A 27,240-nucleotide genomic window follows, 5' to 3' on the forward strand; every position below is an offset into this window, starting at 1 on the left:
TGGCAGCTGGGGGAGCTCAGTTCCAGGCGGGCCTCCTAGCTGACTGCGCTGTTTCAGGTAACCCCGTGTTTGCTGTGCCGGATTCCATAGTGGGCAGCCAAAGCTTCCTGGCAGCCCTTCTGCCGTTGCAGCCTATTTGGTAGAAGTAATGAGGGTCACTGTGGTGTTGCCAGGCAACGAGGGACTGGGGTCCTGTGAAGAGCATTTGTTGCACTGAGGGGACAAGTTGAGATGCAATAAAGAAATGGTAACTGGGCTTATTTGTCAATACAGTTACTTACACAGTATTAGGGGGTCCGTATTTAACCTCTCCATACGTAGTCAGAGGAGGAAACAGGAGCGTAAGCATTTGCTAAATGCTAAGGCCCGGGACAGACAGATGGCATTGGGCTGCTAAGCTGCTTTGCTGGGAGCTTAAAGTTGCTGCATGTGCGGCGCTAACGGGGAAAGGCCCCGAGCACTTTGCAGGCTTCATTCTGGCCTGAGCAAGTCAGCTCTGTGTTACAGCACAGGGTGCGGTGCGCAGAGCAAACCCACCCGGCTCTTCACCTGGTGCAGCAGGTAGTGCTGGGTCTTGGGGGGAGAGTAACCATCTGGGTTTATTGTGGTGAAAACATTAATAAAGATAGATGCCTGTGTATATATTTATAAGTCTGGTTGCCCTGTGGGCTTGAGAGTACCTGATGTGCTCAGCAAAATGAGGATATTGGCCCAAAGAATGAGTATTTGCCAAAAGGAAGTCCTTCCCAGTGTTTGTTGGTTTATAAAAAGCTCAGTGGTGGTTCTTGTCACGGGCTCCAAGTCCTCTTTCTCAGGAAGAACTCAAGTTCTACTGATGCGGCTGTCACCTGACACTCTGCTTCTGGTTCCCAGACACCAGCTGCTCCCCATGCCTTGCCCATCGCCCGGGACGTCTGTGGTGTTACCTCGGGGTGAAACCGCCTCTGCATTTTCCCAAAAAAGCAGGATCTCCAGGCTCCTTACTGCGCCCGGCGTTGGTGTGTTGATGGCGAGTGACGTTGGCCTCCTGACTTACGTAAGGATGCTCTGTCGGGACGAGGATGCTTTTCTGTAAACATGAATGGCCTGGCTCTCTCCCTGAGCTGGGGCCTCTTGTTGCGCATTACGGAGACCTTGATCGTGGCCTATTTTGCGCTCATCTCCTGGGCTGACTCGCAGGGCCTCTTCCCGAGGCTGGAGAACGTGGGAGCCTTCAAGACCGTGTCCATCGTGCCAACCCACGCCACGTGCGGACTCCCAGACCACAGCACGTTTTGCCATAGCTCTGCGGTCGCCGAAAGTCTCCAGTCCTGCACCCAGAGGCTTTGCGTTCAGGATTGCCCCCACAGATCTGCACCCCCAGCCTACACAGCCCTCTTCTCCACAGGCCTGGGGGGCTGCGTGGCTGCAGACACGCAGGATCTGCGCCCTGACTCCCCTCAAAATTCCACGAGTTTTATGTTCGGAAATCACACGAGCTGCATTTCTTCTCCTCCTCCTCCGAGGCTGGCGGCATCATTTACGTTGGCTGTGTGGTTGAAACCCGAGCGGGAAGGTGTAATGTAAGTAGTCGAGTGAGTGTACGCTTTCCTGGGAGCCTGAAAAATCCATTGTAGCCAAGATGCTTACAACTGGAATTCCAGACCAGAAATGAAGGCTCTATCTGTGAAACCCAGGCCTTTGAAGCTCAACTCCGATGGTAGTCTTTTCTACTCCAGAGTACACTGCAAACATTTCCCCTAAATTTAACAAGTGCTGTCTCCTTTCTGTAATGAAGTGAGGCCTCCGAAAAGCATATGTTAAAATGGCTCATTGCAGGCAGTCATGTTTACACACCTGACTCCTGGGTTTCCTGGTAGTTCATTTAGCTCCACCTTTGTCTTAGCCGTCAGAGCAGATTCAGGCTCAGTGAGTTTTAGGACATGGGGGCTGGTAGTACAAAGAATTGATATTTTCAAAGTTTTAGTCGAAGTTTGCATAAGTAATCTGCTCCTACCAGAGTATGAACTTGTCATTAGGCAGGTAGCTCTCTGAGAGCTTAGTGCTTCAGACATCTGTGTCTGTTTCCGGTATCTTGGCTTTCCCAAGAGAAGTTTGTTTGACTCATGGGAAATGCCCAGTGTTAGGAGTTGAATAAAGGAATAATCCTCCATCCTTGAAAAAGGCATAACTTTTGGCCCTTTACCTTGTGGCGTTCTCATCTCTTAGGAAATATGTAGGGAAGCATGAAAGATTCTCAAAGCTATTATGTTGTGGATCCCAGTAGAGATGCCTTCAGTGAGTTTGGAGTGGGGCTTCCTTAACCTCATGTCTTATCAGTTCATATGATCACATGCTTTTCATTCTGTAATAGTCTCTAAAACTGACATCTAATGTGTTTTCCTCAGTGTCTAGAGCCAGTCTGGAAATTGGAATAAGTAGGACAGTCTGGAGGCCTGTTATCTTTTGTCTTCCCATAGGACAGTGGTTCTCAACCTTCTGGCCCTTTAAATACAGTTCCTCGTGTTGTGACCCAACCATAAAATTATTTCATTGCTATTTTATAACTGTCATGTGGCTACTGTTATGAATCATAATGTAAACATCTGATATGCAGGATGGTCTTAGGTGACCCCTGTGAAAGGGTCGTTCGGCCACCAAAGGGTCGCGACCCACAGGTTGAGAACCGCTGCTGTTTTTAGGGCCTTTGTCTCTTCCCCATGTGACCTTTCCATTGTGTGAGACTGTTGGCCAAATATCTAAAAACTTGGGAAATAAGCCAGATTAAGTCTTACAGTCTCGTAAACAAATAGGCTTTAGATATCTTGGGTGTTTGGTTTTAATTTGCCAAGTGAGAGTTGGCATATTTTCATTAAAAAAAATTTGGGAGTGAAAATCATCAGAAACCATCATCTCAATTTCTGTGTCACCCTAAAAGAAAACCCTGCTTTCTTATTGTTTGAAATGTCAGTAAGTCCAGACAACTCCATTTATGTAACTAGAGTACCATCTTTAAAAACGATCTCTTGACAAGTATGAGTAGGACAGAGTATTTTTTTTCCAAAGGATATATCTGTACCAAACCCATCTCCTATTGGCATCGCTTTTGTATAAATAAGACAGAGGAGTATTTATAGAGGCCATAGCACATGGCTTACAGTTTTGGGAGTTCTACGCATCAAGGTCATTTCCATTCTCAAAATGAAAATACTTATGGGAATTGGGGAAATTTCAGAGTGGTTGCACTAGATAAGTAAAACAAACAAAACTCGGATTATCCAATTATTGTTTATCCAGGAGCAGAATAAATCCAGTTCCTAAATATTTTGCTACCTGCCTTCCTCTCACATTCATTATCTACTAAAGCTAGCATGTTTACAAGCAAACAAAATAGCAAGGAAGATAATAACATATTAAGAAATGCATTTTTAGTAAGCTTGGGGAAATAAACCTGCATTTGGTAAATTCATCTTTGAGTAATGGTCAAATGCTAACATGTAGATTGAAACTCAAGAAAAAGGAATAGAGGCAGCTTTTTTCTTAGATTGTTTGAGACCTGGAATTATAGAATAAAGAGAGACTTTCATTTCCAGTGACTTAAAAATAACCACCCAGTGAAGGGTTAAATCATAGTAGAATTTCTATAAAACCTTATTTCTACTTTATATAAAACATTTATATCAACTTAATCTATTTGCCCAAAATATATATTTACTCAACTTTATCACCAAATATATGTACAAAATAATATAAAATAATGGCAGTAAAATAGTGACTATTAAGTGTTGTCTAAGCTTACTCTTATGTCTAAACTCTAGGAAATAATAAATGCAAGTGAGAAGGAATAGTTTGTGAAAGTGTGCTATTTAAGGAATGTTTTAAAACATCTGTAGCAATAATTCTTGGTTGGCCCAACCTTTCATTTGCCCCTTCAATCTTTAACGTATCTCAGAAAACTCACGATCTTAAAGGAAGACAGATTGATTAGTGTTATTAGAGAGGGAGGACCATGTGTTAATTGAGCTCAAAGGAAGACCCCTTCTACAGTCTTGACCTGGGAGGGCTCAGGCATAAGGATGGAGATGTCCGGGCGAGTGGGAGGCAGCTGCATGAAGAAAGGGACCCAGACTCTTCCAATACCTGATGGAATTCTCCTACCTGGGTGTACCACCTTCTTGAGTTCTCATCTGTGAGATGCAAGCTGATGACCATCTTCAACAGTTAGTCATTCCAGGAGATGATGACGACTACTGTCAGTGACATTGCTCTTTATTTATTTATTTTTAAATGCATTTTTATTGATTACAGAGAGGAAGGGAGAGGGAGAGAGGAATAGAAACATCAATGATGAGAGAGAATCATTGATTGGTGGCCTCCTACAAGCTCCCTATTGGGAATTGAGCCCACAACACGGGCATATGCCCTGACCAGGAATCGAACTGTGACTTCCTGGTTCATAGTTTGAAGCTCAAACACTGAGCCACCCTGGCCAGGTGTGATATTGCTCTTTAAACAGCAGATCTTTGGGAATAATCCACTTAGAAGGCAACTAGCAAGCATTCATAATCTGTTTTCTGCTAAAAAGTTGACTTGCTGAGGTTGAAATATGATAGAGAGGAATGGGGCTTAAGTGGACCCAGAATGGCCAGAAATACACAATGATATAATTAATATAAAAAATTTTATATTGAACATAAGCCAATATAAAAAATAACAATGATAAAATATAAAAATGCCAAAACCTATTTAAAGGGATGGGAAAAGAATATCACTGTGATTAGGATAGAAGTGATTTAAAAATAATAATAATTTGATAACCGGTCTGAATGAAGACTAGATATTTTCTGAAAATTCTATTTATCAGAATATTATTTCACTATGTTCTCCAAATATTGGATGATCCGTCATCCAAGATCAGTGCCACGGGCTGTGTGGTCAGGGTCAGCCGGCCAGTCATCTTACAGACACCAGCTTTGGCTTCTGGCCGGTGGCCAACAAGGAGGTAAAGACTATAGTGGTCAGTTCTCCATTTCACCGTGGGAATTAAACAGAGCTGTTTAGCCTGGCATCAACTTATGAACCAGGAGGTCACAGTTCAATTCCCGGTCAGGGCACATGCCCGGGGTGCGGGCCTGATCCCCAGTAGCACAAGGCAGCCGATCAGTGATTCTCTCTCATCATTGATGTTTCTTTCTCTCTCTCCTTCTCCCTTCCTCTCTGAAATTAATGAAAATACATTAAAAATAAATGGAGCTGTTTAGAGCCCTCTATGGATAGTAAATTTTCTTTACATTAAGAAAAAGAAAAGATGTGCACTGGTGACTCAATACCCAGTATATGATTGTGCTGCTGCTTATAAAAGAAATAGCAGAGGAACTAATGAACCCAGCAGCTGAATGTTAGTTTTTGCGGGATGATTCAGCCACTTCTGTTTGCACCATGAATGTCTAATAAAGGGTGCTGAGGTTCTAAGGGATATATTATCAGTAAGAACTCCATTTTTTTAATTGAAATGAGAGGGCTTCTTATTCGGAATAAAGCTTGCTCTGAAAATGTGCGATGCCTTCGCCTGTCTTTTGGACGGATGCTGACCTTTTTTCTCTCCGGTTGCTTCCCAAGGTGTATTATAGAGAAGATGGCGCACGGGCAGATTGTGTTCAAACTTACAGTATCGGAGAAAGAAACCACGTTTTATTATCGCACAGTAAATGGTTTGCAGCCTCCAATAAAAGTAATGACACTGGGGAGAATTCTTGTGAAGAAATGGATCCATCTGAGTGTGCAGGTGAGTAAAATAAAACATATTTAACATTTGGTTAAACATACCAATCTGTCTTCCTTTCTTTCCTTTCAATGGCATCTTCCCCACAGGATCTGAAGTGGGTTCTTTTTAAGCTTTCAAGCCTGTGCAAATGACGACTCAAGAGAATCGGTATTTAAATGACCTAATGATGCATCTCTTGATAGACCAGCATTGTCCCCTCAAAATTGCTGGGAAAACTCCCACGGAAGCTTAGGACAATGCTTTCTCGAGTAATAATACCCTCATGAAATTTTTGTTGCCTTTGGTTAGTATGTTTTCTCTTGTTCAGAAATGCGTGAGGGCTTTTTTTCGTGTCTAGAAGTAACGTTACTGGCCGCGGCAGCGTGGAAAGCCCTGCCTGGCTTTCGCAGCTGCCTTTTGCAGATAGCATCTGAAGATGGGAATAAAATTTGGCTGTTGCATTAAAATGCTGACCTTAGGACTAATGAACTTGACACATAAGACACTTGGAAGGTGTTATATGATTACTTTAGTTGTCAGCCACAGTTTGTATTAACCTTAGAAGCTGCTAAAGGCTGAGAGAACTGTGAGATGTCTGTTAGTTTATGGTTCCCGAAAGAGACAGGGTTTATCCTTTCGTGTCTGCAAGGCATTGGCTGGGCCTGTGCGGCTAAGAGTCAGCTTTGCCTCTCATGCCAGAGGTACTGTGTGTGCAGTTCTCAGCATATGTTCCCATCGGGGCATCCGGACAGTGGTCCTTGTGAATCGCATTTGCACCAGGGGGTATATATATATATATATATATATATATATATATATATATATCCCCGTTTTTAAAATAAGAATAATATTTGATTTCTCACATTTTTATCCCACCCAGCAGCAGGGAGCGAGTGGACTTCCTTAGGCCCTTGAGGATTATGGTCTGGGTTTTAGAGTCTGTTTCAGCATAGAAATTGTTCTTGGTGATATACGTACACTTTGTACATATCTTTGTTGTGCCTGGTTGTAAATGAAATCATGCCATGTGTTTGCATAGCTGTGCATGAAAAGCCTTGGGAAGAATGTTTAAAATATCAGTACAGAGAGGCCACAATGGTTGATTTCTATAGGAAGGTATTGGTGAAGTGATAGTCAATCAGCATGTTATGCCTTATCTGCTCAGCTTTTAGTTAGGCTGTGAGTTTAGCACATGCACTTGGCAGGGAGCCATATTTCTAGGCCACCAGCATTGAAAGGGCCTGCAAAGGGGTGGTAATGCCTAATCCCAGGTTAGGACTGTAGAGCAGATGGGTTCAGTTTATCAGAGCTTACCTCTCATTGTTCAATATTTAGCAGAGAGGAGCCTAATCTGTCCTATATCTTCAAATGGTCCATTCTAGCCACTGACTAGTACCACAGGACTGGGTTATAGTGTGAAAAATGTGCAAATAGAAACTGCCAAAGAAGGGGAATCTGCAGAAGATGTCAAATCAATATGTTTTCATACGTTGGTATCAACGATGATAAAAAAATTCTTTTGACTTGCCGTTAAAATGTTGCCTTGTCTGTGAGCCTGTGCCATGTGTTGGCAGTGGCAGTTGATTAAAAGCCATCTAAATGGGAAGGGGACCAGGACCGAGTCCCTCTCCTGGGAGTAAGAGGCTCTTAGAGTGCCTCTTGAGATCAGCATTATCTTCTCAATACACGTCAAATATGAGCCTTTCCTAGTTTAGGCAAAACTTCTTCATAAATCTTTAAATCTCACCCTTCTTTTAAGGAAAGGTTAAAGTACTTGTGACTTTATGAGTCCACTTTATTTCTTAACTGCCTGACTATCAAGAGAAAACTTGTCCTTTCCAATTTGTACACTTCTATTTACTTATTTTTACATATGTTTTCCCCCGTTCTACATTTTATGTTAAAACTATACATGTAAACAGTCATGGACCATGAGAAAAACCATGCAGATCAGCCATGTATTCATCTGGCCTTTATTGACAGATTCAGGGGTATCCCAGCATTATGAAAATCTTGATTCAAATAAAAGTGAGAGCAGGCGCAATTATTTATTCTTAATGGGAGATCTGCATAGGGTTTCTTTAGTGGACACCAGTCTGAATATTTTGAAGATATTGTGAAATTTATAGTAATTCATTTTATAGGCATTGAATAAGGAATGTGCTCATTCCTACAACGTTTTAAAAAGAGTAGGAAGGATGCAAGATTAGGAGTAGGGAAACCTGAGTCGGGTCCCCATACTGTGTAGTCGTAAGAAATTCTCTTGACTCGGTTTCTGTGCTTGTGTAATAAGGGGATTGGACTGGACGGACTAAACGAGGCTTCCTTGACTTTTACATAAAGACACAAGCGGACTGTGGAGTGAGGCACAGTTTATGGAAGTGTGGAAAGCTGCTGGGCAGGGTGTCTGGGTGTAAGCGACAGCGAGCTCCGCACGCAGCCCACACCAGGCTGCTGCTGTTTTCTGGTTTCCCATGCTGTCCGGTATTTACACAGAAACATTGTTTGGAGTAGATTTTATGGCCAAGATAAGGGCAAAGGCAGCTTGTAATCGTTTCACCGTAGAACGGCAAAGAATATATTTTCATATGAAATGTAACTCACTGTTGCATTATTATGTAGCATATGCACTTTCTGTTTGATTTTGGGATTAGAGACTTTCACCATTGCTAGGCATGGGCTAGAACACATAATTGATAGTCTGGGTTTAGTCCAATTGCGAATTGTAAGTCTGTAATTAATGTGTATGCATATTTTTACTTATGCTCCAATGTGTCCACAAGTCAGTCAATTTATATGGGGGGTGTGTGCCCGTGTGTGTGTGTGTGTGTGTGTGTGTGTGTGTGTGTAAAAGAAAACACATCTTTACTCGTGGAATTGGCTCAGAAACCTGAATTTAACTTACAGAGACTTGATGACATAAAATTAATGGATAGATTTCACTGTATACCTTACCTCAGGAAGTTCACTCCATATCAGCTTTCTATCAGCAAAACCAGAATTCTAATTTTCCAAATTTGGAAAAAGAAATTATTTTTTAAACTAATTAGATCCCTTGGCAAAAAAAGAAGAAAAAAAAAGTGCCAGGGAGAGCCAGAGATTCTGAGCATTGAAAGTCTAATTTCCTAAACAAAAATGCGGAGGTTACAGTAATGGACCTAACAGCATCAGGAAGACTCCACCTGTTGGAATATGATTAGTTTTTAAATTAATATTCAGAGACTTGAATCTGACGTGATTGCCAATTTAAATTTCACTTTGGGCTTTAATATATTGGTTATTTCAAATTATATCAAGCTGAAATTCGTTATGTCATATTTTTTGTCCTAAAACTTGAAAAAATCAATTCAATCTTTTTATTATCAAACAGGGAATACTGATTGCATTGGCTGATATTTTTAAGCCCAGTTTTTGTATTACATCAGTATATGCTGTGCATATTAAAGAGATCTGTTTTGATTTTCTTTTTTAAAAATGGTTTGAAATACGTAAGAGATGATACTTGAGCAGTTTCTTATGTGTTGGTTGAAAAAAGAAAGCAGCTTAGAAGTATATTATATTTAATTGCATATCATTTAAAAGTAAAACCTCAGAGTGTCCTATGAAAATACTGTTTTCCCCTAACTAGTTCCACACATTTTATGGGGTACATAGCATCAAAGAATTATCAGTATGGTAACCTTATTGTAATTATGCTGAAATGCAGTAAAATAATTACTAAAATTAGAAACTGATAGATCCTGCAAATGTGGAAATAAGAAAGGGTTTAGCAGTGGGTTTGTTCACATTCCCTGTGCTATTCTGAAGGCTACTTGATACACTGACAATTCAAGAGCCACAGATGATTCTAACTACAGTAACATAAAAAAAAAAGCAGTTCTGATCTGTTACAAAGAAGGCAGAAATGCATGGGTAAATAAAGTTTTGGGGATCGATAGATGAAGCACAGGAGTTTCATAATTGTAGTTCATGAAATCTGTTCTTTTGATTTATGTATTCAATCTGAAAAAGGAAAACTATTGATAGTTCTGGAGAAAAAGAAAATGCAATTTAACCAACATTTGTTAGAATAGATAAACCAAGTCTCTCAATTAATCTCTGCAGTATATGCCCAGGTGCACACTTTGTAAAACTATTTCCATGTCTCTATTGATTGGGGGCTCATAAAATGTCCGTGCAGCCTTCGGTGAGCGGTGTGTCCTGGGATTCCCATGGGAACACCATGTCAGCCCCCACCCCGTGAAAAATCCAATCCCTATCGTCGCATTAATACTGTTCATTGTTTTTAACTATAACTATGTGTATGTGTCTGTATTTGTAAAACATTGTTAATTTGTGCAAAGCCTTCTGTTTGTACCCTGCCAGCTTAATATCACCCAAGTCAGTTGAATAGCTTTAATTATGCACAATAAGTAAAGATCAATAGACTTTAACAACGCTTTTCACAATAATCAGTTAAAAATAATGATAATAACAGCTGCCATTATCAAGTACGGATTATATGCACCGTATTAAACATCATAATGCTTAATTTTCAAATGTTAATGATAGTTCTGTGACATTGGCGTATATTTTCCCCATTACAGAGATGAGAACAGTGAGCCTTTGGGAGGTTAAATTATCTGCCTAAATTTAGTCTCAAGTTTCTGTGCACAATTCCAGCTGACCTTTAACTGAAAAAAAATACAGAATTGCCATAAACCTGGGTCACTAGGATTTATCAACAAGTCCTTTGTCCTCAATCTCCACCTTTCTCCCACCAGCAAGTCCTTGGATTTTAATTCCTAAGCAGCTCTCCGAGCTGCCCACTTCTCTGCATACCTTCCATGGCCACTGCCGTGCAAGGTGGCCATAGCTCAGTGAGGCCCTGAGAGTGACGTCACGACCCTTTAGTTTTGTCCTCATATAAGTTGGTTTTCTTCACTGCAACCAAAATGGTCTTTAGGACAGGTAATCTGCTCAGGTCATACATTTTTCCTCCTCCGCCTCCCTCCCCATATCCTGTTCCTGCATAAAACCTTTCAATAAGTCCCACGGAAACATTCTAACATGGCCACCACTGCTCTTTAAAAGATAGCATCTTCCACCTGGCCAGTGTGGCTCAGTGGTTCCCTGTAGAATAACTACCCAGGCCAGCAAGGCGTGTCCTTTACTGTCTGAGGTTATGATCAGTACTGCAATTGGCAGGGAGCCTTGCCTTTCAGGGGGAGGGGAGGGAGGGGGCAAGCAGAGGATTAATTTTCAATTATAAATACAGACTTGATGCAAGGGCAGCATTGAACTTGGCATCAGCATGTCAATATTTTAGCTAGTTTCCAGGGCCATGAACACGTCAGGGGAAAGAGAAATTGTTGATGTTTCATAGGAAACAGTTCTGGAGCGAGGGGAGATCACACCGTTTGTACTCTTTTACATGTCGATTCTATTAATCTCGGCAGGTATATCTTCCCGAATCCACTTGATAATTGAAAAGATGCTTGTGAACCCTCAAGATGTGTCTCTCTCCATGTTCACAAGCACCATGGCCTTGGCTTACACCTGACTTGTGAATGGGGGAAGCTAGTCATTATGATGCAGAGGCAGTTGTCTCTATTTGCAGAGCCCCTCGCTAGGAGTTCCTCCTGTTACCATATGTAGTTTGACGTTCATTTGTACCATGTGTAACTGGCTCATGTAGTGATTAAAATAATAAGCAATGCTTGATCATGTTTAAAATAAATACCAAGGATAAATTCTTCTATTAATTAGTGAGAGCTTATCCAAATTAGCATCTGTAATTATGAACTCTTGTTAATTTTTCTTGCAACCTATTGGATACCCTGGGATAAATCATTAACGCTAGTGTAACTGAGCATTAATGATAGCTGGCTTAATTTTTAAGTATAGTGATACCACTCATCCTAATAGTTACACATTTTAGATACTATATCAAACAGCATCATAGAAGATGCACATGGAGATTTAGCATAAATGAAAAGGTGTTAGGTTTGCTTATTGAGCCACATAACAAAACCCAGAATGCGTCCTTCACAGGCAGAGTTTGATTCAAGCTTTCCTTGTATTCTGACTCAGTTTTGTACTGCTTCCTGTTTTCTTAAGTCCTATGACATATCTTTCTATTGAAAATATTCTCCCAGTCTGTAGCTTGTCTTCTTTCTTTTATTTTTTTTTGTTAATCCTCATTCAAGGATATTTTTCCATTGATTTTTAGAGAGAGTAGAAAGGAGAGGGAGAGACAGAGAGAGAAACATTGATGAGAGAGAGACACTTATTAGTTGCCACCTGCACATGCCCCAACCTGGGCCCAGGAGGATGGAGCCTGCAACCAAGGAATATGCCCTTGACTGGAATGGAACCGCTGACCCTTCAGTCTGCAGGTCAGTGCTCTATCCACTGAGCCAAACTGGCCAGGGCTGTAGCTTATTTTACTTCTCAACACTTCTTTTCCAGATCAGATGTTTTCAATTCTCCAAGTCTTGACTCTCCTCCACAGTGGATTTGCTTTGGGTCATTTTTCAGAATCCTTAGGTAGTTCCTTTTTGTATTCTGTCCAGATTTTTTAGTTGTAATTAGCAGGGGGGGGGGGGGAGAGAGAGAGAGAGAGAGAGAGAGAGAGAGAGAGAGAGAGAGAGAGAGGGAGAGAGAGAGACTGATGTGGGCTTACTCCTTCAGGGCCAGAATCAGAGCTGGGTGGTGCTTTCTAATTTGCAAAGTTATAAAAATTAGTTTTGATCCATGAATATTTCTGATTACCACTTTCCATACGAAAAAACAAAAACATCAAAAACTATACGATTGTTTTAACTTCAGAAGTAAGTGAAAAGTCATGTGACCAGTGACCTAAAACCCTGGAAAAGCTAAACCTTAATATGTTGAATCCTATTTAGTGTGTTCTGAATTCCAGCCCCTAGAATGGGCGTTGTCTTACTTAGGTACCTCGCAGAACTCTCATTTAATTCTTACCTTTGTTTTTTTTTTAATGTATTCTTTTAGTATTTTTGGATTTTTTAAAATTACATTTTCAATTTAAATATTTGCTGGAAAATAATACTTTTTAAAAAAGAGGTAAATAAGGTTGTTAAGGAAATGTTTTCTCACCATATGGAGAAGCCTCTTTTTAATTCAGTATTCTTTGGTGACACGAGCTACCACCGAATAGTAGAGGACCCACAGTGGGCTTAATGGACAGTCCTGTGCCACTGTGAGGACTGGCCAGGGTGTCTTCTGTGATTACATGGAGGGAGTTGAAGAGAACCTCATGTGCAGTTCCCTAGTAAACAAGTCAAATCCTCTCGCCTAAGGCGTTTGGCCTTTGTGAGTATAAAAGACCACAGACACCTACTAGGCGCAGCACGTGTTATGAGGCCTTGAGGGCATTGAAGAGAGTGAAGGCAGAGCCCCTGACCTCAAGAAAAGAAACCAGGTTGGATGTTGGGTACAGATTTGAAGGAAATAATTTTTGAATAAAAGGAGAGATTTAGCCAAAACCGGTTTGGCTCAGTGGATAGAGCGTCGGGCCTGCGGACTGAAGGGTCCCAGGTTCGATTCCAGTCAAGGGCATGTACCTGGGTTGCGGGCACATCCCCACTAGGAGATGTGCAGGAGACAGCTGATCGATGTTTCTCTCTCATCGATGTTTCTGACTCTCTATCTCTCTCCCTTCCTCTCTGTAAAAAATCAATGAAATATATTTTTTAAAAAAGAAAAGATTAAAAAAAAAAAGGGAGAGATTTAAAAAAAAAATCACAGACTTTATAGAACCAAAATTTTAGAATACATAGAAATGAGGAAAAAAGGGAAGACAAACCCTACTGAGCCTCCTTAGTGCATATGTAATTCTGTCTACCACCCTCCACTTTTTCAAGTTAACATTGCACGACCATTTATTTCCGTAGCTTCATAGGTCAAGGTCGGTCTTGATGGAAGTACTGGGGAGTCGGTGAGAGAAGATGAAGAAGGTTGTTAAAGAAGGAACTAGCATGATAACTCAGGATCCTGCTACATTCTGGATTGATTTTCTTTATTGTTGTGTTGTTGTTTTTTTATAAAGTGGAAAGCTTTGTACTTGTCTTTGTTTCCTGTAAAGACTTATCCTTAACTATTTACTATCTCTTGGACTACAGCTCTTAAGGGGACAGGCAGTACTTAGGTATCATTTAAAAAATTAACATATCATTGTCAGTCGGTTTCCTATTGAGTCCAGGGTTTTCCACGGATTATATTTAGGAGTTCCCTGTGCAGAAGGTACAGATGAGACTACTGAGTCACGGGGAGGGTGGGGCTATTTAACAGGTGAGCAGTGTCACAAGCAGATGGGCAGTCAACATATTATTCTTGGCGGAAGATAGGCACTGAGAGAAAAGGAATGACTGGGGATTCTGTTCAATACAGGATTAAGACCAAGGACGAGAGTACATGGGCACCCCAGAATCTGCCCAAGAGGTCACAGCGCCTAAGGGAAGACAACTCTAAGCACGTCACTTAACCTCACCACCTTATTCCTCTTGTTGGTCTAATGCAGTGCTTATGCAAACTCAAGACATGTCAGAAAATATCCGCAAGGCATTGTCTCAAATTGACCCTCTGGATTCCTCCATGCTGCCTGGCTATTATTTATTAAGATGTATCGGGGACAAGTCCCAAATGGTAGGAGAGATAAAAGGCAGATCTGCTAAGTGAGGAAGTAGGGTTGAGCACAATGCCACAGAAACTCACACTAATCCAGGAGGACTCCAACTGCCAATCAAACCCATATTCACTTAAAAAAAAGAAAAGATTAATAATGGCTTGTTAACTGAGCAAGCTGGCAGATGTTGGGAGGAGAGAGATGCGATCTCAGGGCATCCATGACCAGGTGATGACTGACTGACCAATTTCAAACGCTGCTATGAAGGATCGTCAAGTCCAGGTCCATGTGTGTTTTGATGATAGTTGCATCTATATTTAAAGCTTCTGTCACTGGAAGCACTCCTGGTGTTGTCAGGCTGTCTAGTGGGCTGGGCGAGCTGCAACTTCTCGCAATTGAATGTCAATAAGACCAGAGCAATTTTGGTTGATTCATAGCCCCAGCTTAAGCATATTCACTCGCACAGATTACATTTGACAGATAGTTACCTTCAGCTGAACTCGGTGGCGAGAAGCTTGGGCGTGCTCTTGACAGTGAGCTCTGAGTTGATGCCTAATGTTTATTTCATATTCTGTTTTTACCTTCCCCAATACGGCATGTGTAAATCTGTATTTAAATATATCCTCAGCTGATGTTTTCTCCAGCCCACTTGTTACCTCTGGTCAGACTGCTGTAATGGCTCCATTTCATTGTTTTAAGAAAAATAACTTGCATGCAGTCCAGCTTTAATTTCACCAAACCCAATCAGTGGTGATTAATTTAAAGTGTTTCCTTGATGAGCAGTTGCAACACCAGAGCGTGAAATTGCTCAAGTGAGGGGAGAATTCTTACATCTCTAAAAACTTAGTCTTCAAAATGGGGTGTGTAATTGTGAATAGCGAGAAAGTATGTCCATGTCTACTTGCCATATTGCTCTTTGTTTATCTTCTGTCGGCATTGAGGTCCCTCTGTTCTCCTTGGACCTTAGGGATAGAATTAACCATTTCAGGAATACTTACCCCTTTAAAATGAATATGGTTTTAAAAACATTCTGAAATGTTTTTATTGAACAATAACATACATATAACCCAATACACTTTAAAAAAAAAAACACCCACTGTTGCTGCCCAGCCAGTGTTGCTCAGTGGTTGAGCATTGACCCATGAACCAGGAGGTCATGGTTTGATTCCCATTCAGGGCACATGCCCAGGTTTTGGGCTTAATCCCCAATGGGAGTGTGCAGGGGACAGCCAATCAATGATTCTCATCATTGATGTTTCTATCTCTCCCTCTCCCTTCTTCTCTCTCTCTGAAATCAACAGAAACATATTTTACAAACACACAAATAAACTGTTGCTGTTTCTGAATATTTAGATAGGGAAAATAATTAAGACTTGGGGTTTTATGTTCAGGAAGAGGTGCACTTATTGTGTGAATTCAATCTTACGATACTAAATTCCGAACTTTTCAGTTATGTTAAATTCATTAAGATTCTGGCTGGGAAATTTAAAGAACATAGAGATCTTATAACCTGAGCCTAAGTTCTGTACAAATAACTCTGCAAAGCTCTGGAATCCTTTATTTAACTCGGCGAATGAGAGTTGTGTTTGCATCAGACTCACCCTTCCTTGAAGTAGTCATTTCAAAGAAAACCTGTTCTACTCATGCATTTCCATCTTTTCTAGAATCTGAGACTTTAAGACATCAAACAATTCAAATTATATAGTTTGCATTTCACACAGAAGAAACACTCATGCAAAAGTTGATAAAAATATATTAATTATTTTCTCCACATTTACTGGTATACTTTCTCTGTCTCACTCTTTTCTAAAGCTGACAGTCAATTTTTTTTCTCTTTTACTGACAGCTAGTAAATGTACTGACAGTTGAGAAATAAGATGTAAATGCAAGTCACTATTATTTTGTCCACCTGATACCTGAGCATTAGGTGGAAATGCTTGACTATATTTTAAAATAAAAACGAAATGATTTCCAATGGGTCTGATGGGAAGATATGTAGAAAAACTGTTCTCTGTAAATAAAAATGTGTTAGAGGCAATACTTTAGTGCATTTAGAAATATCATACTTTTCTCATTAGGGATGTGACTAGTATTTGCATTGAAGAAAATAGGGCAATTATTTAAGGTGTGCATTTACTTTCTGTTCCATTAGCTATAAATCTTTTGAGCATGAAATTAATGGAGAGTTTATAAATGGAGCAGAGGAAGCAGGTTAAGAACTTACTATCTGATTAAGAATTTTCTCCTGATGAAATATTAGAATGAGGATTTAAATTGTTTTATGCTAATTAGAAAAGTCCTGTTTAGTAAATGTAACTCTTGAAGAAGTGTTAGCTAAGTCATTGGGTGTGACAAGTTATCTGTTGGTAGAAGTATGTTGGGTTAACCTGGACTAACTCTTTTATCATACAAGGACTAATTCCTTACTTCCATTAAAGAGTGATTTGCCATTTCTCTATGTTGTAAGTAACAGCTGAGTTATAAAACATAAGATAAATGGTAGTATTCATTTATGTATGACTTAAATGGTATTCACAGGATTTTATTTCATTTTTTCCCACCTCAATATTATCCATATATATATGTATATGTATGTATATATATATATACACACACACACACACACACACACACGCACTGGGAGTAGAAGCCTTGGAATTTATTGATTTTAATATGCAATTAAAACTGATCAATTTCATCAAGAAACTTGCCCTCATTTTACATGTAATAGATGCTGAAAAAATAGGGCCATAGTTCCTCTTAATTGTTTTTCTCTGCTTGTGTCTCTACTTCTTACATTCTTACCTTTGTACTGAATCACATATAGCTTTGTGAAAATTTGTCAGAGAAAATTCAAATAGATTTGTGTTTAAACAGAGTGATTTCACTGTCCCTTTGGTTGAAGAATACATTGGGAGGCAAGAAAAGTCCTGCCTGACAAGTTACAAAAGGCCGACATTCCCTCACAGAAGAGCAGCGGGAGTTTCACAGGGGTGTCCGCTGCGTAGACGTTGCCGTGGACTGTGGAGCACTATGTAGATAGATTGTAGCTTGGCTTGTCCTCCATGTCACTCTTTGATTCCTCTCTCTGTTAACATGGCATTTGCATCTCGCTCTGCCTGAGAAACGGCCCGTGCAAATGCCTGGCGACAGGCCGGAAAGCTGCTTTCATGGTGGAAGTGAGGCATTTTCTTGTTCACTGTGTTCACAGTAAAAATGCATCCTCTGAGTCTTAAGTAACTGGGAATCCCTTTGTGCATTTGCCATTTCTATTTGAAGGCAAAATATTAAAGTACAAAGAAAGAGTGGGGCACTTTTTACATTACAAAACGACAAAAGCAACCAAGTTAGTTGGTTACTGTCAGCAAGAACCAAAAAGCAGCAGAACCAAAAGACCCAACTTTACTGGATTTCCAGTGAAAGATAAAAGCCTTAAGGAGGAGATGCTTAAGTATCACTTAGAGTGGTCACCTGAGAATGAAAAACATTTATAGAAAAATTATGTGATATTTAGCTTTCTCTGACTGGCTTATTTCACTTAGCATAATGCTCTCCAGTTTCATCCATGCTGTTGCAAATGGTAAGAATTCCTTCTTTTTTATAGCAGCATAGTATTCCAGTGTGTAGATGTACTGCAGTTTTCTAATCCACTCATCTGCTGATGGGCACTTAGGCTGTTTCCAAATCTTAGCTATGGTGAATTGTGCTGCTATGAACATAGGGGGTGCATATGTCCTTTCTGATTGGTGTTTCTGTTTTCTTGGGATATATTCCTAGAAGCAAAATAAGCCAGTCAGAGAAAGATAAATATCACAGGGTCTCACTCATTTGTGGAATATAGTGAACAACATAAACTGATGAACGAAAACAGAACCAGAGTCGTAGAAGCATCGGATAGACTGTCCAACGTATGAGGGAAAGTGGGGGATGAGGGGGGTAAAAGATCAACCAAAGGACTTGTATGCATGCATATAAGCATAACCAATGGACACATACTGGGGTCAGGGGGGTGAGGGCATGTGCTGGGGGTTGGGGGCAGCCAGGGAGAGGTCAATGGGGGAAAAGGGAGACTTATGTAATACATTAAACAATAAAGAAATTTTAAAAAAAGAAAAATTATGAGTACTTTGCCATACATTTGTTTCATTGACTTATCATCTTGGAAACACACTTTGGGCATCCGTATCGTACATGAAAGTTAGATTGTTTTTTGAAGAGAATAATGGTAATAATTATATTCCCTGAGTTGAATGTATAGAATTGTGTGTGTGTGTGTGTGTGTGTGTGTGTGTGTGTGTGTGTGTTTACTGTAAAAAGCCAGGTTACTAGATCATGCCAGAAGGTAGTTAATTCTGGGCAAAGACGTTCCCCCTTTTCCCATAATGCTATTCGGCTGACAGCTAGTTACTGTGTGACTCAGGCTTGATTCTCAGGAGATTTGGACAAAAGAGAAGGTCAGAGGGCCAGGAGAGCCTGATGGACTCAAGGAGACATTGGCGTTGGATTCTCACACCAGAATCTTGCCTCCTCATTCCTAATGCAGACAGTGTAATAACGGGGGAGAGGGAAGAGGGAGGGAGGGCGGGTGGAGACGTCCTTTCAGGTTAAATGTTCAAATAAGGTCCTTCACTTCTGTCTCTGTTAGCACAGGGCATTGGAAACCCTGTGGCACATTTTGAAAGTGTTGCTTTAAAATAGACTTTAAGACTTGAGGATCTGCATAGGGTCTTGTTGAGTGCTTAATAGATCCTGTGTCTGCCTGCTGAAATCTCTGCCGGGGCAGCATCTACCTCAGTAACTGCTGACCTGCTTCGGCCTGCCTGGAGACTGCAGGCTGGACTCCCACCACTCTTATACCCCAAACTCCTGGTCTCATCTATAATAATCTATAATAATAAGAGCATAATATACTAATTAGACTCGATATCCTTCCGGACGAAGCCGGGGCTGCTAGGGAAGCCCGGGTCCCGGGTGCCGGAGGGAAGCCCAGGTGCTGAGTGCCAGAGGGAAGCCAGTGCTGGCAGCCGGGGGAAGGAAGGCCTACTCTTGCACAAATTTCGTGCATCAGGCCTCTAGTAATTATATAATGTTCCGTATCTGAAGAAAATCGCCTAAATGGCATAATGTTGGTCTTGGGTAGTCTAATTTGCATGGGATACTCCATGCAGAAAAATTTGGTCTGCATTGAAGGACTTTTTTTTTTTTTTTTTAATCAGGTCAGCTTTATCCAAGAAAATTTTATCCAAGTAAATTGTGAAAATGGGAAGTAGAAACAAAGTCGTTAAAAAATGGATGCCAGCTTCTGACTGGTGTGGCTCAGTGGTTGAGCGCTGACTCATGAACCAAGAGGCCACTGGTTCTGTTCCCAGTCAGGGCACATGCCCAGGTTGTGGGCTTGATCCCCAGTAGAGGGCATGCAGGAGGCAGCTGATTGGTGATGTTTCTCTCTCATTAATGTTTCTATCTCTCCCATTCCCTTCCTCTCTCTCTATAATCAATGAAACATTTTCTTTAAAAAAAATGGATGTCAGAGTTTGTTGTAACTGCTACATATTATTGTTTTGAAAGCTTATTGCTTGAATCTGGTCATCTAATTGCTAGCACTATGTTCTTTAGATGGTAATGTGAATGTTTAAATTACCTCTTTTCCCCAAATCTTTGCCCAAGTTGATGACACCATCTCAGGTTTTGTTGGGAAGGGGATAAAAGAAAGGAAACTAACTGGTGGCAGGACTCCATTTCAACTTACAAATGACTCTCAGGATCTTTAAGACATCAGTCGAGTCCTGTTACGGGCTAGGTTTTGGACTCTTCACAGAATGATTTCCTGTATGTCCATCTACGTGCTGAGACCTTGATTGATGCCCCTCTGACGTGGGGTCAGGAGTGAGTGCACATCCTGGCAGGGCCTTGGCTCATGCCCTGGTAGTGGAAACAAACTCACCTTCATTATCCTTCTTCAGGCTTCAGTTGACTTAATTGTATGCAACTTTATCACTACAATTGAAAGATTTAAACAACTGGCAAAGATTTGGAAACAGCGGGAGAGGTGGTTTACAATTCACCACAGAGGGAGTGGTCAGCACAAATGCAAGACTTGGGGTAACTTTGAAGCATCTTCCCATTTTCTTGTTTCTTGTGTCTCACCCTTCTCCTACAACTCCCTATCTTCTCCCACTTCCATACTTGACTGAGTTGAAATGAAAATTTAATGGGTTCCTAAAAGTTGCTACTATTACTATTCTGGAAAATGAGGGAACAGCAGTGAACAACACAGCGAAAGAAAAGGAAAAACCTCTTCTTGTGGAGTATATATTCCGGGCAGGGAAAGGGGGCTAACAGTAAAAAAGAAAAATAAATAAAATATGCAGTGTGTTAGGTGTGGATAAAGAGGATACTTGCATAGGATAGGGGGTTAGCAAGGATCGCAGGCTGTAATTTTAGATCGGGTAGCGAGGAGAGCTTCTGCTAAAGTGACAGTTGAGAAAATATCTGGAGGAGGTGAAGGAATAATCCAGCAAGTGTCTGTAGAAACAATGTCAAGGAGTGGAAATAAAAAATACAAGGATTTGAGGAAAATAAGAGCCTGAAATATCTGAAGGTGAAAGTGTAGCCATAACAGAGAGCATAGGCCATACTACTAGGAAATAAGCCAGAGGTAACAGGAGATGGACTGGAGAGGGATTGTAGAACATTTTTTTTTTTTTACTCTGGATGAGAACTCATTGGAGGTCTCTTTCCAAAGGACTGATACGCTCTCATTTTGTTTAGCAAAGAACCCTCGGGCTGCTGACTGGGGCTCACAGAGAGTATCTGGGAGGCTAGTTAGGAGGCCAGTGCAAAAATCTAGGGGAGCAAGTGGTGGTGGCGCCGGCCAGGGTTGTAGCTGGTGAGGTGGTGAGCAGGGAGTGGATTTTGGATCTATTTTGAGAGTAGGACCTCTCCTCTGGATTTGCAGTATCTACAGAAATCGATTCGGGTCTCTCTCTATCACCTAGGAAATGGACAGTAAATCAGACCATTGCCGGGTTTTCCATCATCTGTATGTGTAAAGTAATAGCCTTTCTTTTTTGAAGTAGAGAGAGGAAGAGAGGAATTTAATAGTTTGGGAAGAAGCGGTCATGAGAGTTTCATATCCCTCCAAGTCAGGACAAAGAAAACTACTTGCATCCCTCTATTAAATTTTTAGAGATTGATTACATTGGAGGCTTGCTGGTAGGAAGTTGTCATATATGGAGAGCTTGAATAGATACCGAGGGAGAACGGCAAACCCAGAGCATCATAGGCACTCGGAAAATGTAACGCACTTAGGCATAGATCACTGCCCAGTCCCGGCTTGTCTGAGTTGCTCAGAGAGGAAAAATCAGAAGTGTGTGTGTGGGGGGGGGGGGGGCGGGGGGAAAGGGACGGGGGGGGTGCGTGGACAGGAGTCCTGGGAGAAGGGGATCCAGGGAGAGGACTGAGTGTTAAAATATATGGGCTCATGGGAAATGAAAAATAAAAACAAATAAGATACATATTTGAGGACCATGTCTGTGTATGAAGACAATTTCCTATACATCTTTCCTACAGTCAAAGAGAAAGAAGCCAAAAGCAGTTGTTCAGTGATTCAGCGTAGTAATGAGGACATGTGCGCATCTCAGATATTTGTGGGCAGCCCCTGTGATTAATTTCTGCCAAAGCAACCTTCAGGATTAATTGCGTCAACTGTGTTTTTTATATTATTTGTGTGTGTGTGTGTGTGTGTGTGTATATCCCACTCACTGCCACCACCTCTTCTGCTATTAAGCCATATATATATGTGTGTGTGTGTGTATAAATATAAATGATATATATATATATACACACACACACACACACATACACACACACACATATATATACACACACATATATATACACACATATGTACACACATATATATATATGACTTAATAGTGGAAATGGAATAGACTGGAGGATTTATTTATAATTTAATAACTAGAGGAAGACTCATGTTAGTGAGGAGCAAGGTCACTCTGCAAAGGCAAAGAGTCCCCATGTGACATATTTCATCTCTTCAAAAATGGTGCCCTTTTATTGCTCAGAATTGTGACCCAGCGAAGATTGTGTTGGTGGTTTTATTTTTGGAGTATCAATTAGTCAATCAATCAGTTTGTAGTTATCGAGCATCTGCCCGGCACGTAGGGCACGCTCATCAAATTTGCAAATGACACAGATCAGGGTGGATGGTAAATACTCAGCTGACAGACAGAGCGTTCAAAAAGATTTTGACAGCCCAGCGCGATGGGCTGGATGGAACAGGATGAACTGTAAGGTGGATAAATATAAAGCCCTGTCCTTGGCTCCAGAAAGCTAGCAGCCGACGGACAGGGGACAGGGCGGGACGCCGGGCCTCAGCAGTGAAGTGCGGGAAAGACAGTATTTTAGCCAACAGTCAGCTCTACCTAATGTATCCCTTTGGGCTGCGTGATGTCATTGCCAAAAATCTCACAGGCCATTTTGGATTAGATTAAGGCCATAATCCTGTTTTAATTTGGCAAGTCAGACCACACGTATGGATTTGTGTATTTCTGGAGCCACATTTGAAGAGGAGAGAGACCCCAAACCATGCCGTATGGAGAACATTGCAGAAACTAAACACATATGTCCCGAAGACACGGGAGAAGGACAGCTCTCTTTGCACCTGCACAGACTCTGTCATGGAAAAGGCATACGGATTGTTGGGTGAGATCTCAGTGGTTAGAGCTGGGGCTTATGCATTGAAGTTCCAAGGTGGCATCCTTCCGTTCATCTAGCACAGTTCAAAGACGAAAGGGTTCCCCAAACCCGCAGAAGCAGAATACTGGAGCGATGGAACCTCCGGGTCCTCATTTTGGGGTAACAGCACTGCAGAGGGGCAGTCTGAGAAGCCTTACTCTGCTCTTGATACATACGGGCTCCTTGAGAGAAAGGATCATGATTTCATTCTCTTGGGCTAACTCATAGGGCCAATGTGGGTACAGGGGTGACCTCATTGAATTAAATGTAAATTGGGAGGATACAGGTGACAGAAAAACTAAAACGATTTCCCAGGCAAGGAAGCCAGAGCAGGGAGGCCAGCAGGCGTAGAAGAGCAACAGAGATTTGACCTTCAGTGGCACCGATGATGTGCACAGTGACTGTAATACAGGTGGACTCGGTTGCATTTTTTTCCCCTTGGTAGTTTCTCAGGTATCTACTGTATGACTTTCTGGAATTGTGAATTACACTCACATGAGAATGGCCAGGAATTGTACTTAAAAAAAAAAATCTAATACACTCTTGTGCTCAAGGAATGTGTACGGCCTATCACAGGGATACAAACTGGACCGACAAGGTTAAACTAAACTGTGAAATCCCGAGAGAATGAAGGCGTGAGAATTTCCTGCTCCCCTGTATCTTTATTTCCAGCATGATTTTGGATTTCTTATGTAAGGTCTCAGGCTTTTCTGCAGCTGCTACTGATCCTACCACTTTGTTCCTTCCAGCCACACCAAGGAATGTCGGTGAACTCCCCTAATTCTCACAGGGGCGGAGAATGAGATAGGTGGGAAAGGGCTTTCGCAAAGGGCTTTCTTTTCACAAATCAGGGATTCTATCGCATAGATTTCTATTCCCCTAAATAACTGGCGAGGGGGTCATCGGAATGAGCTATTGCAAAAAGCCACCTTCGCCTTCTCGGTTCTCCTGGGATGGGCCCCTGAACCAGAATTGCAAAGTCGTTCAGAGAATATTGGCATGTAACACACAGCACGGAGCACCAAAGAAGAGGTCATCCTACTTTACAGCAAGGCGCTCGGTAGGGGAAGGAATGGTGGCCCAGAGTGTCTTGGGATCATCCTTAATCATTTCTTAAGCACCAGGGAAGTGAAAACCTCCTCCTGGGATTCACTGCGTGTGACACCGAATCCTTCCACTAAGCAAATATGTGATGAGTCGATAAAAAAGAAAAGAAGAAAAAAAAGGGAAGAAGAAGGTCCTGAACTCTTGACTGCAGATATAATACAGTGAACACAGAAAATCAAAAGCATGCTTTCTATCTGCCTCCAAATAAAGGTGCACTTAAACTTGTAAAAGACAACATTTCTATTTGAATGATATGACAGAACCGTCACAGGAGTGTTACCTGCCATAAAGCAAGCCGGAGAATTATTGCCTTTATTAGACCAGTGACACTGAGCTTTCGCCATACATTTCTAACTTCTGTCCCTCTACAGAGACAATTTTCTTTTCTTAAATAAACTGTCATGCTAGTGTTAATATATGGCCGGCGCGCTCATGCTCTGAGAATACTGCTGATATAAAACATGTATATGTTAGATTGGTAATAGTATCTTTAGTGTAGCTGACTAGAACAAATGGGTTTCCCTCATGGCTGTGCTAATGTGATAAAGGAAAATTGGCTGTTCATCAGCTTTTCGCTGGGCAGAGACAGTGGAGAGGGAACCACATTCTTTTTTATGCATTAATACCATCGAGAACTTTCCACGAGTGATATTTCATGTGCCCCGCGTGTTGCTCAAAGATGTTGTAAAACATGAGATAATGCTACAAATAACAAAGTAGAAAAGCCGGTATCTTTTATAATGATAACAGTCAAACACCAAATGACAGTAACAGGCTGTAAAAAATGGGATGCAAAAAAATTAAATAAATAAAAAGACAGTCCTTCTCCCGCAGCGCAGAGGTATACATCCAGACCCACAGGAGTTGGCGTGTGAGTGTGTCTAGGTCTTTATGTTAAGGCTTGTGTTACAATGAAGTGAAAGGCAACATGGGGAAAGGGGGTTTAAGAAAAACCTGGTGTAAACGAAAGAGGCTGATAGAATGGAGAAAAGCCAGAGTAGAAAACTTTCTATAAATTAATATTACCAAGTCATTATTTTGTTAATGTTCAGATTTTTTGTTTGTTTTGTTTTGGAGAAAGAGGTTTGTTCAAAAGGTTCTTAAGGCAGTCATGTGATTTAAAGATGCTGGAGAATTACTTGTTTTCATCAGTTTTTGTGGGGCCATTTTAATAGAATAGCATTTGAATGCTATGATTTGATATATTTTCTTATGAAAATGTCAGCCTCTAAACATTTCAACTGCAAGACATTACATTTCTCTTTCTCTTTCTCGACCCCATCCACCTCACCAGCTTTTGTTTGCCAAGTCAGCCCCTGGACTAATTAGAGTGTCAGTGATTCCTTTTACATTTAACTTAAAAGCACTTAAACAGGACTATTTGTAGAGACTAAAGTTGAGGTCAAAACAGCCTATCAGTTTATTTGGAAGGATGCAATCATTGAGGATTTTCTAGAGATATCATCTGTGAAGTAATCTGTATGAAACTTTGCATTGCTCCTCAGGGATCACTTTACACAAACAAACATTTCATAAGGTTGAGTGGTGTGAATCAAGGGACCACCAGGCTAGAACCCCTGGAACAAACCTGCTGGCCACCTGTTTTTATAAAGTTTTACTGGGAGACATTGTGCTCAGTCATTGATGTGTGGTCTATGGCTGGATTCCTATTACAACCACAGAATTGAACAGTTGTGACCTGGATTGTTTGAGCCACGAAATCATTTGCTTGCAAATAAAAGAAAATTACTTTCTGGCTGTTTACAGAGGAAGTTTGCTAATGCCTGTGTAGAGAGTTATTAGGTTGCTAAAATAATTAGCCTAAAAAAAGATTGGCAAATTTATTTTTATTCTATATTGGGAGAGTACAGCTGAGAATTATTAACACCTGAGAAAGTAAATGTTTATATGAAGCATTTTGCATTAGCAACTTAAATTGAATCATATCTTTGTCATATATCTATTTTTAGAATGTCTGGTTGTGACCATTTCTCACTTTTGTGTTCATTTTTGTTTATTTTTAAATATGGCTATGCCACATTTAACCTAGTAATTAAAGAAACCACATATCTTCAAAAATTTATGAAAGCATGGCCGTCAGAGCTCTTAAATATATGGGACAAACAATTGTGTGAGCCTGTGAATACACTGATAGGTACCATCACAGGTGAAAACCACAATATGTAGACATACATCATTGAGCCAGTCAAATAAATTTTTGTCCTACCAACTGAAGAAAATTGAGAAATAGAAAATTAACTTGAGAAAGACTACTGAAATGTAGTTATCACAAATTAAAGGATACGCCATTTAACTAATGACGGTGATAATTTCTTGCAGGTGCATCAGACAAAAATCAGTTTCTTCATCAATGGTTTGGAGGAGGACAGCACAGCTTTTGATGTGCAAACTCTAAGTGGTTCAGTTATAGATTTTGCCTCTGGTGCTACACGGATAGGACAGAGTTTAAATGGTAAGATTCTGCCTTCAGAAAATTATTTATTCGATTGTATTGTTACTGTGTCAAAAATAATATTTAAAAAATTTTAATACGTATACCTAGAAATATGGTTGTAAATATAATTTTTCCAAAATGAAATTATGATACAAAGGCTTTCTTTGAGGCCTCTAAAAATAAATACTTCCCCTCTATATATCCATAGACAACTTTTTATATTCACATGCCTTCTCATCCTATATAATAAAGAGGTAATATGCAAATTGACCATCACTCCAACACACAAGATGACCACCCCCATGTGGTCAAAGATGGCCACCCCCATGTGGACACAGATGGCTGGCAGGGGAGGGCAGTTGGGAGGGACCAGGCTTGCAGGGGAGGGCAGTTAGGGGTGACCGGGCTGGCAAAGGAGGGCAGTTGGGGGCAACTAGGCCTGCAGGGGAGGGCAGTTGGGGGGGGGGACCAGGCCTGCAGGGGAGGACAGTTTGGGGGGGGGGCAGGCCTGCAGGGTAGGGCAGTTGGAGGCGACCAGGCTGGCAAGGG

At 41.0% G+C, this 27,240-nt stretch overlaps 1 protein-coding gene across 1 annotated transcript in view; it reads left to right on the forward strand.

Moving 5' to 3' along the window:
• Window positions 1–1,077: 1,077 nt before the first annotated feature.
• Window positions 1,078–27,240, forward strand: part of USH2A (usherin) — a gene marked incomplete at both ends in the record, with an annotated part of 391,806 nt that continues 365,643 nt past the window's right edge. The window contains 3 exons of the mRNA XM_081114388.1: window positions 1,078–1,562; window positions 5,599–5,764; window positions 26,577–26,709. Of these exons, the coding sequence (XP_080970514.1) occupies window positions 1,078–1,562; window positions 5,599–5,764; window positions 26,577–26,709 (784 nt within the window). The remainder of the gene's footprint in view (window positions 1,563–5,598; window positions 5,765–26,576; window positions 26,710–27,240) is intronic.

Source organism: Myotis nattereri (assembly GCF_964212035.1).
Source record: "Myotis nattereri genome assembly, chromosome: 20".
Lineage (NCBI taxonomy): Eukaryota > Metazoa > Chordata > Mammalia > Chiroptera > Vespertilionidae > Myotis > Myotis nattereri.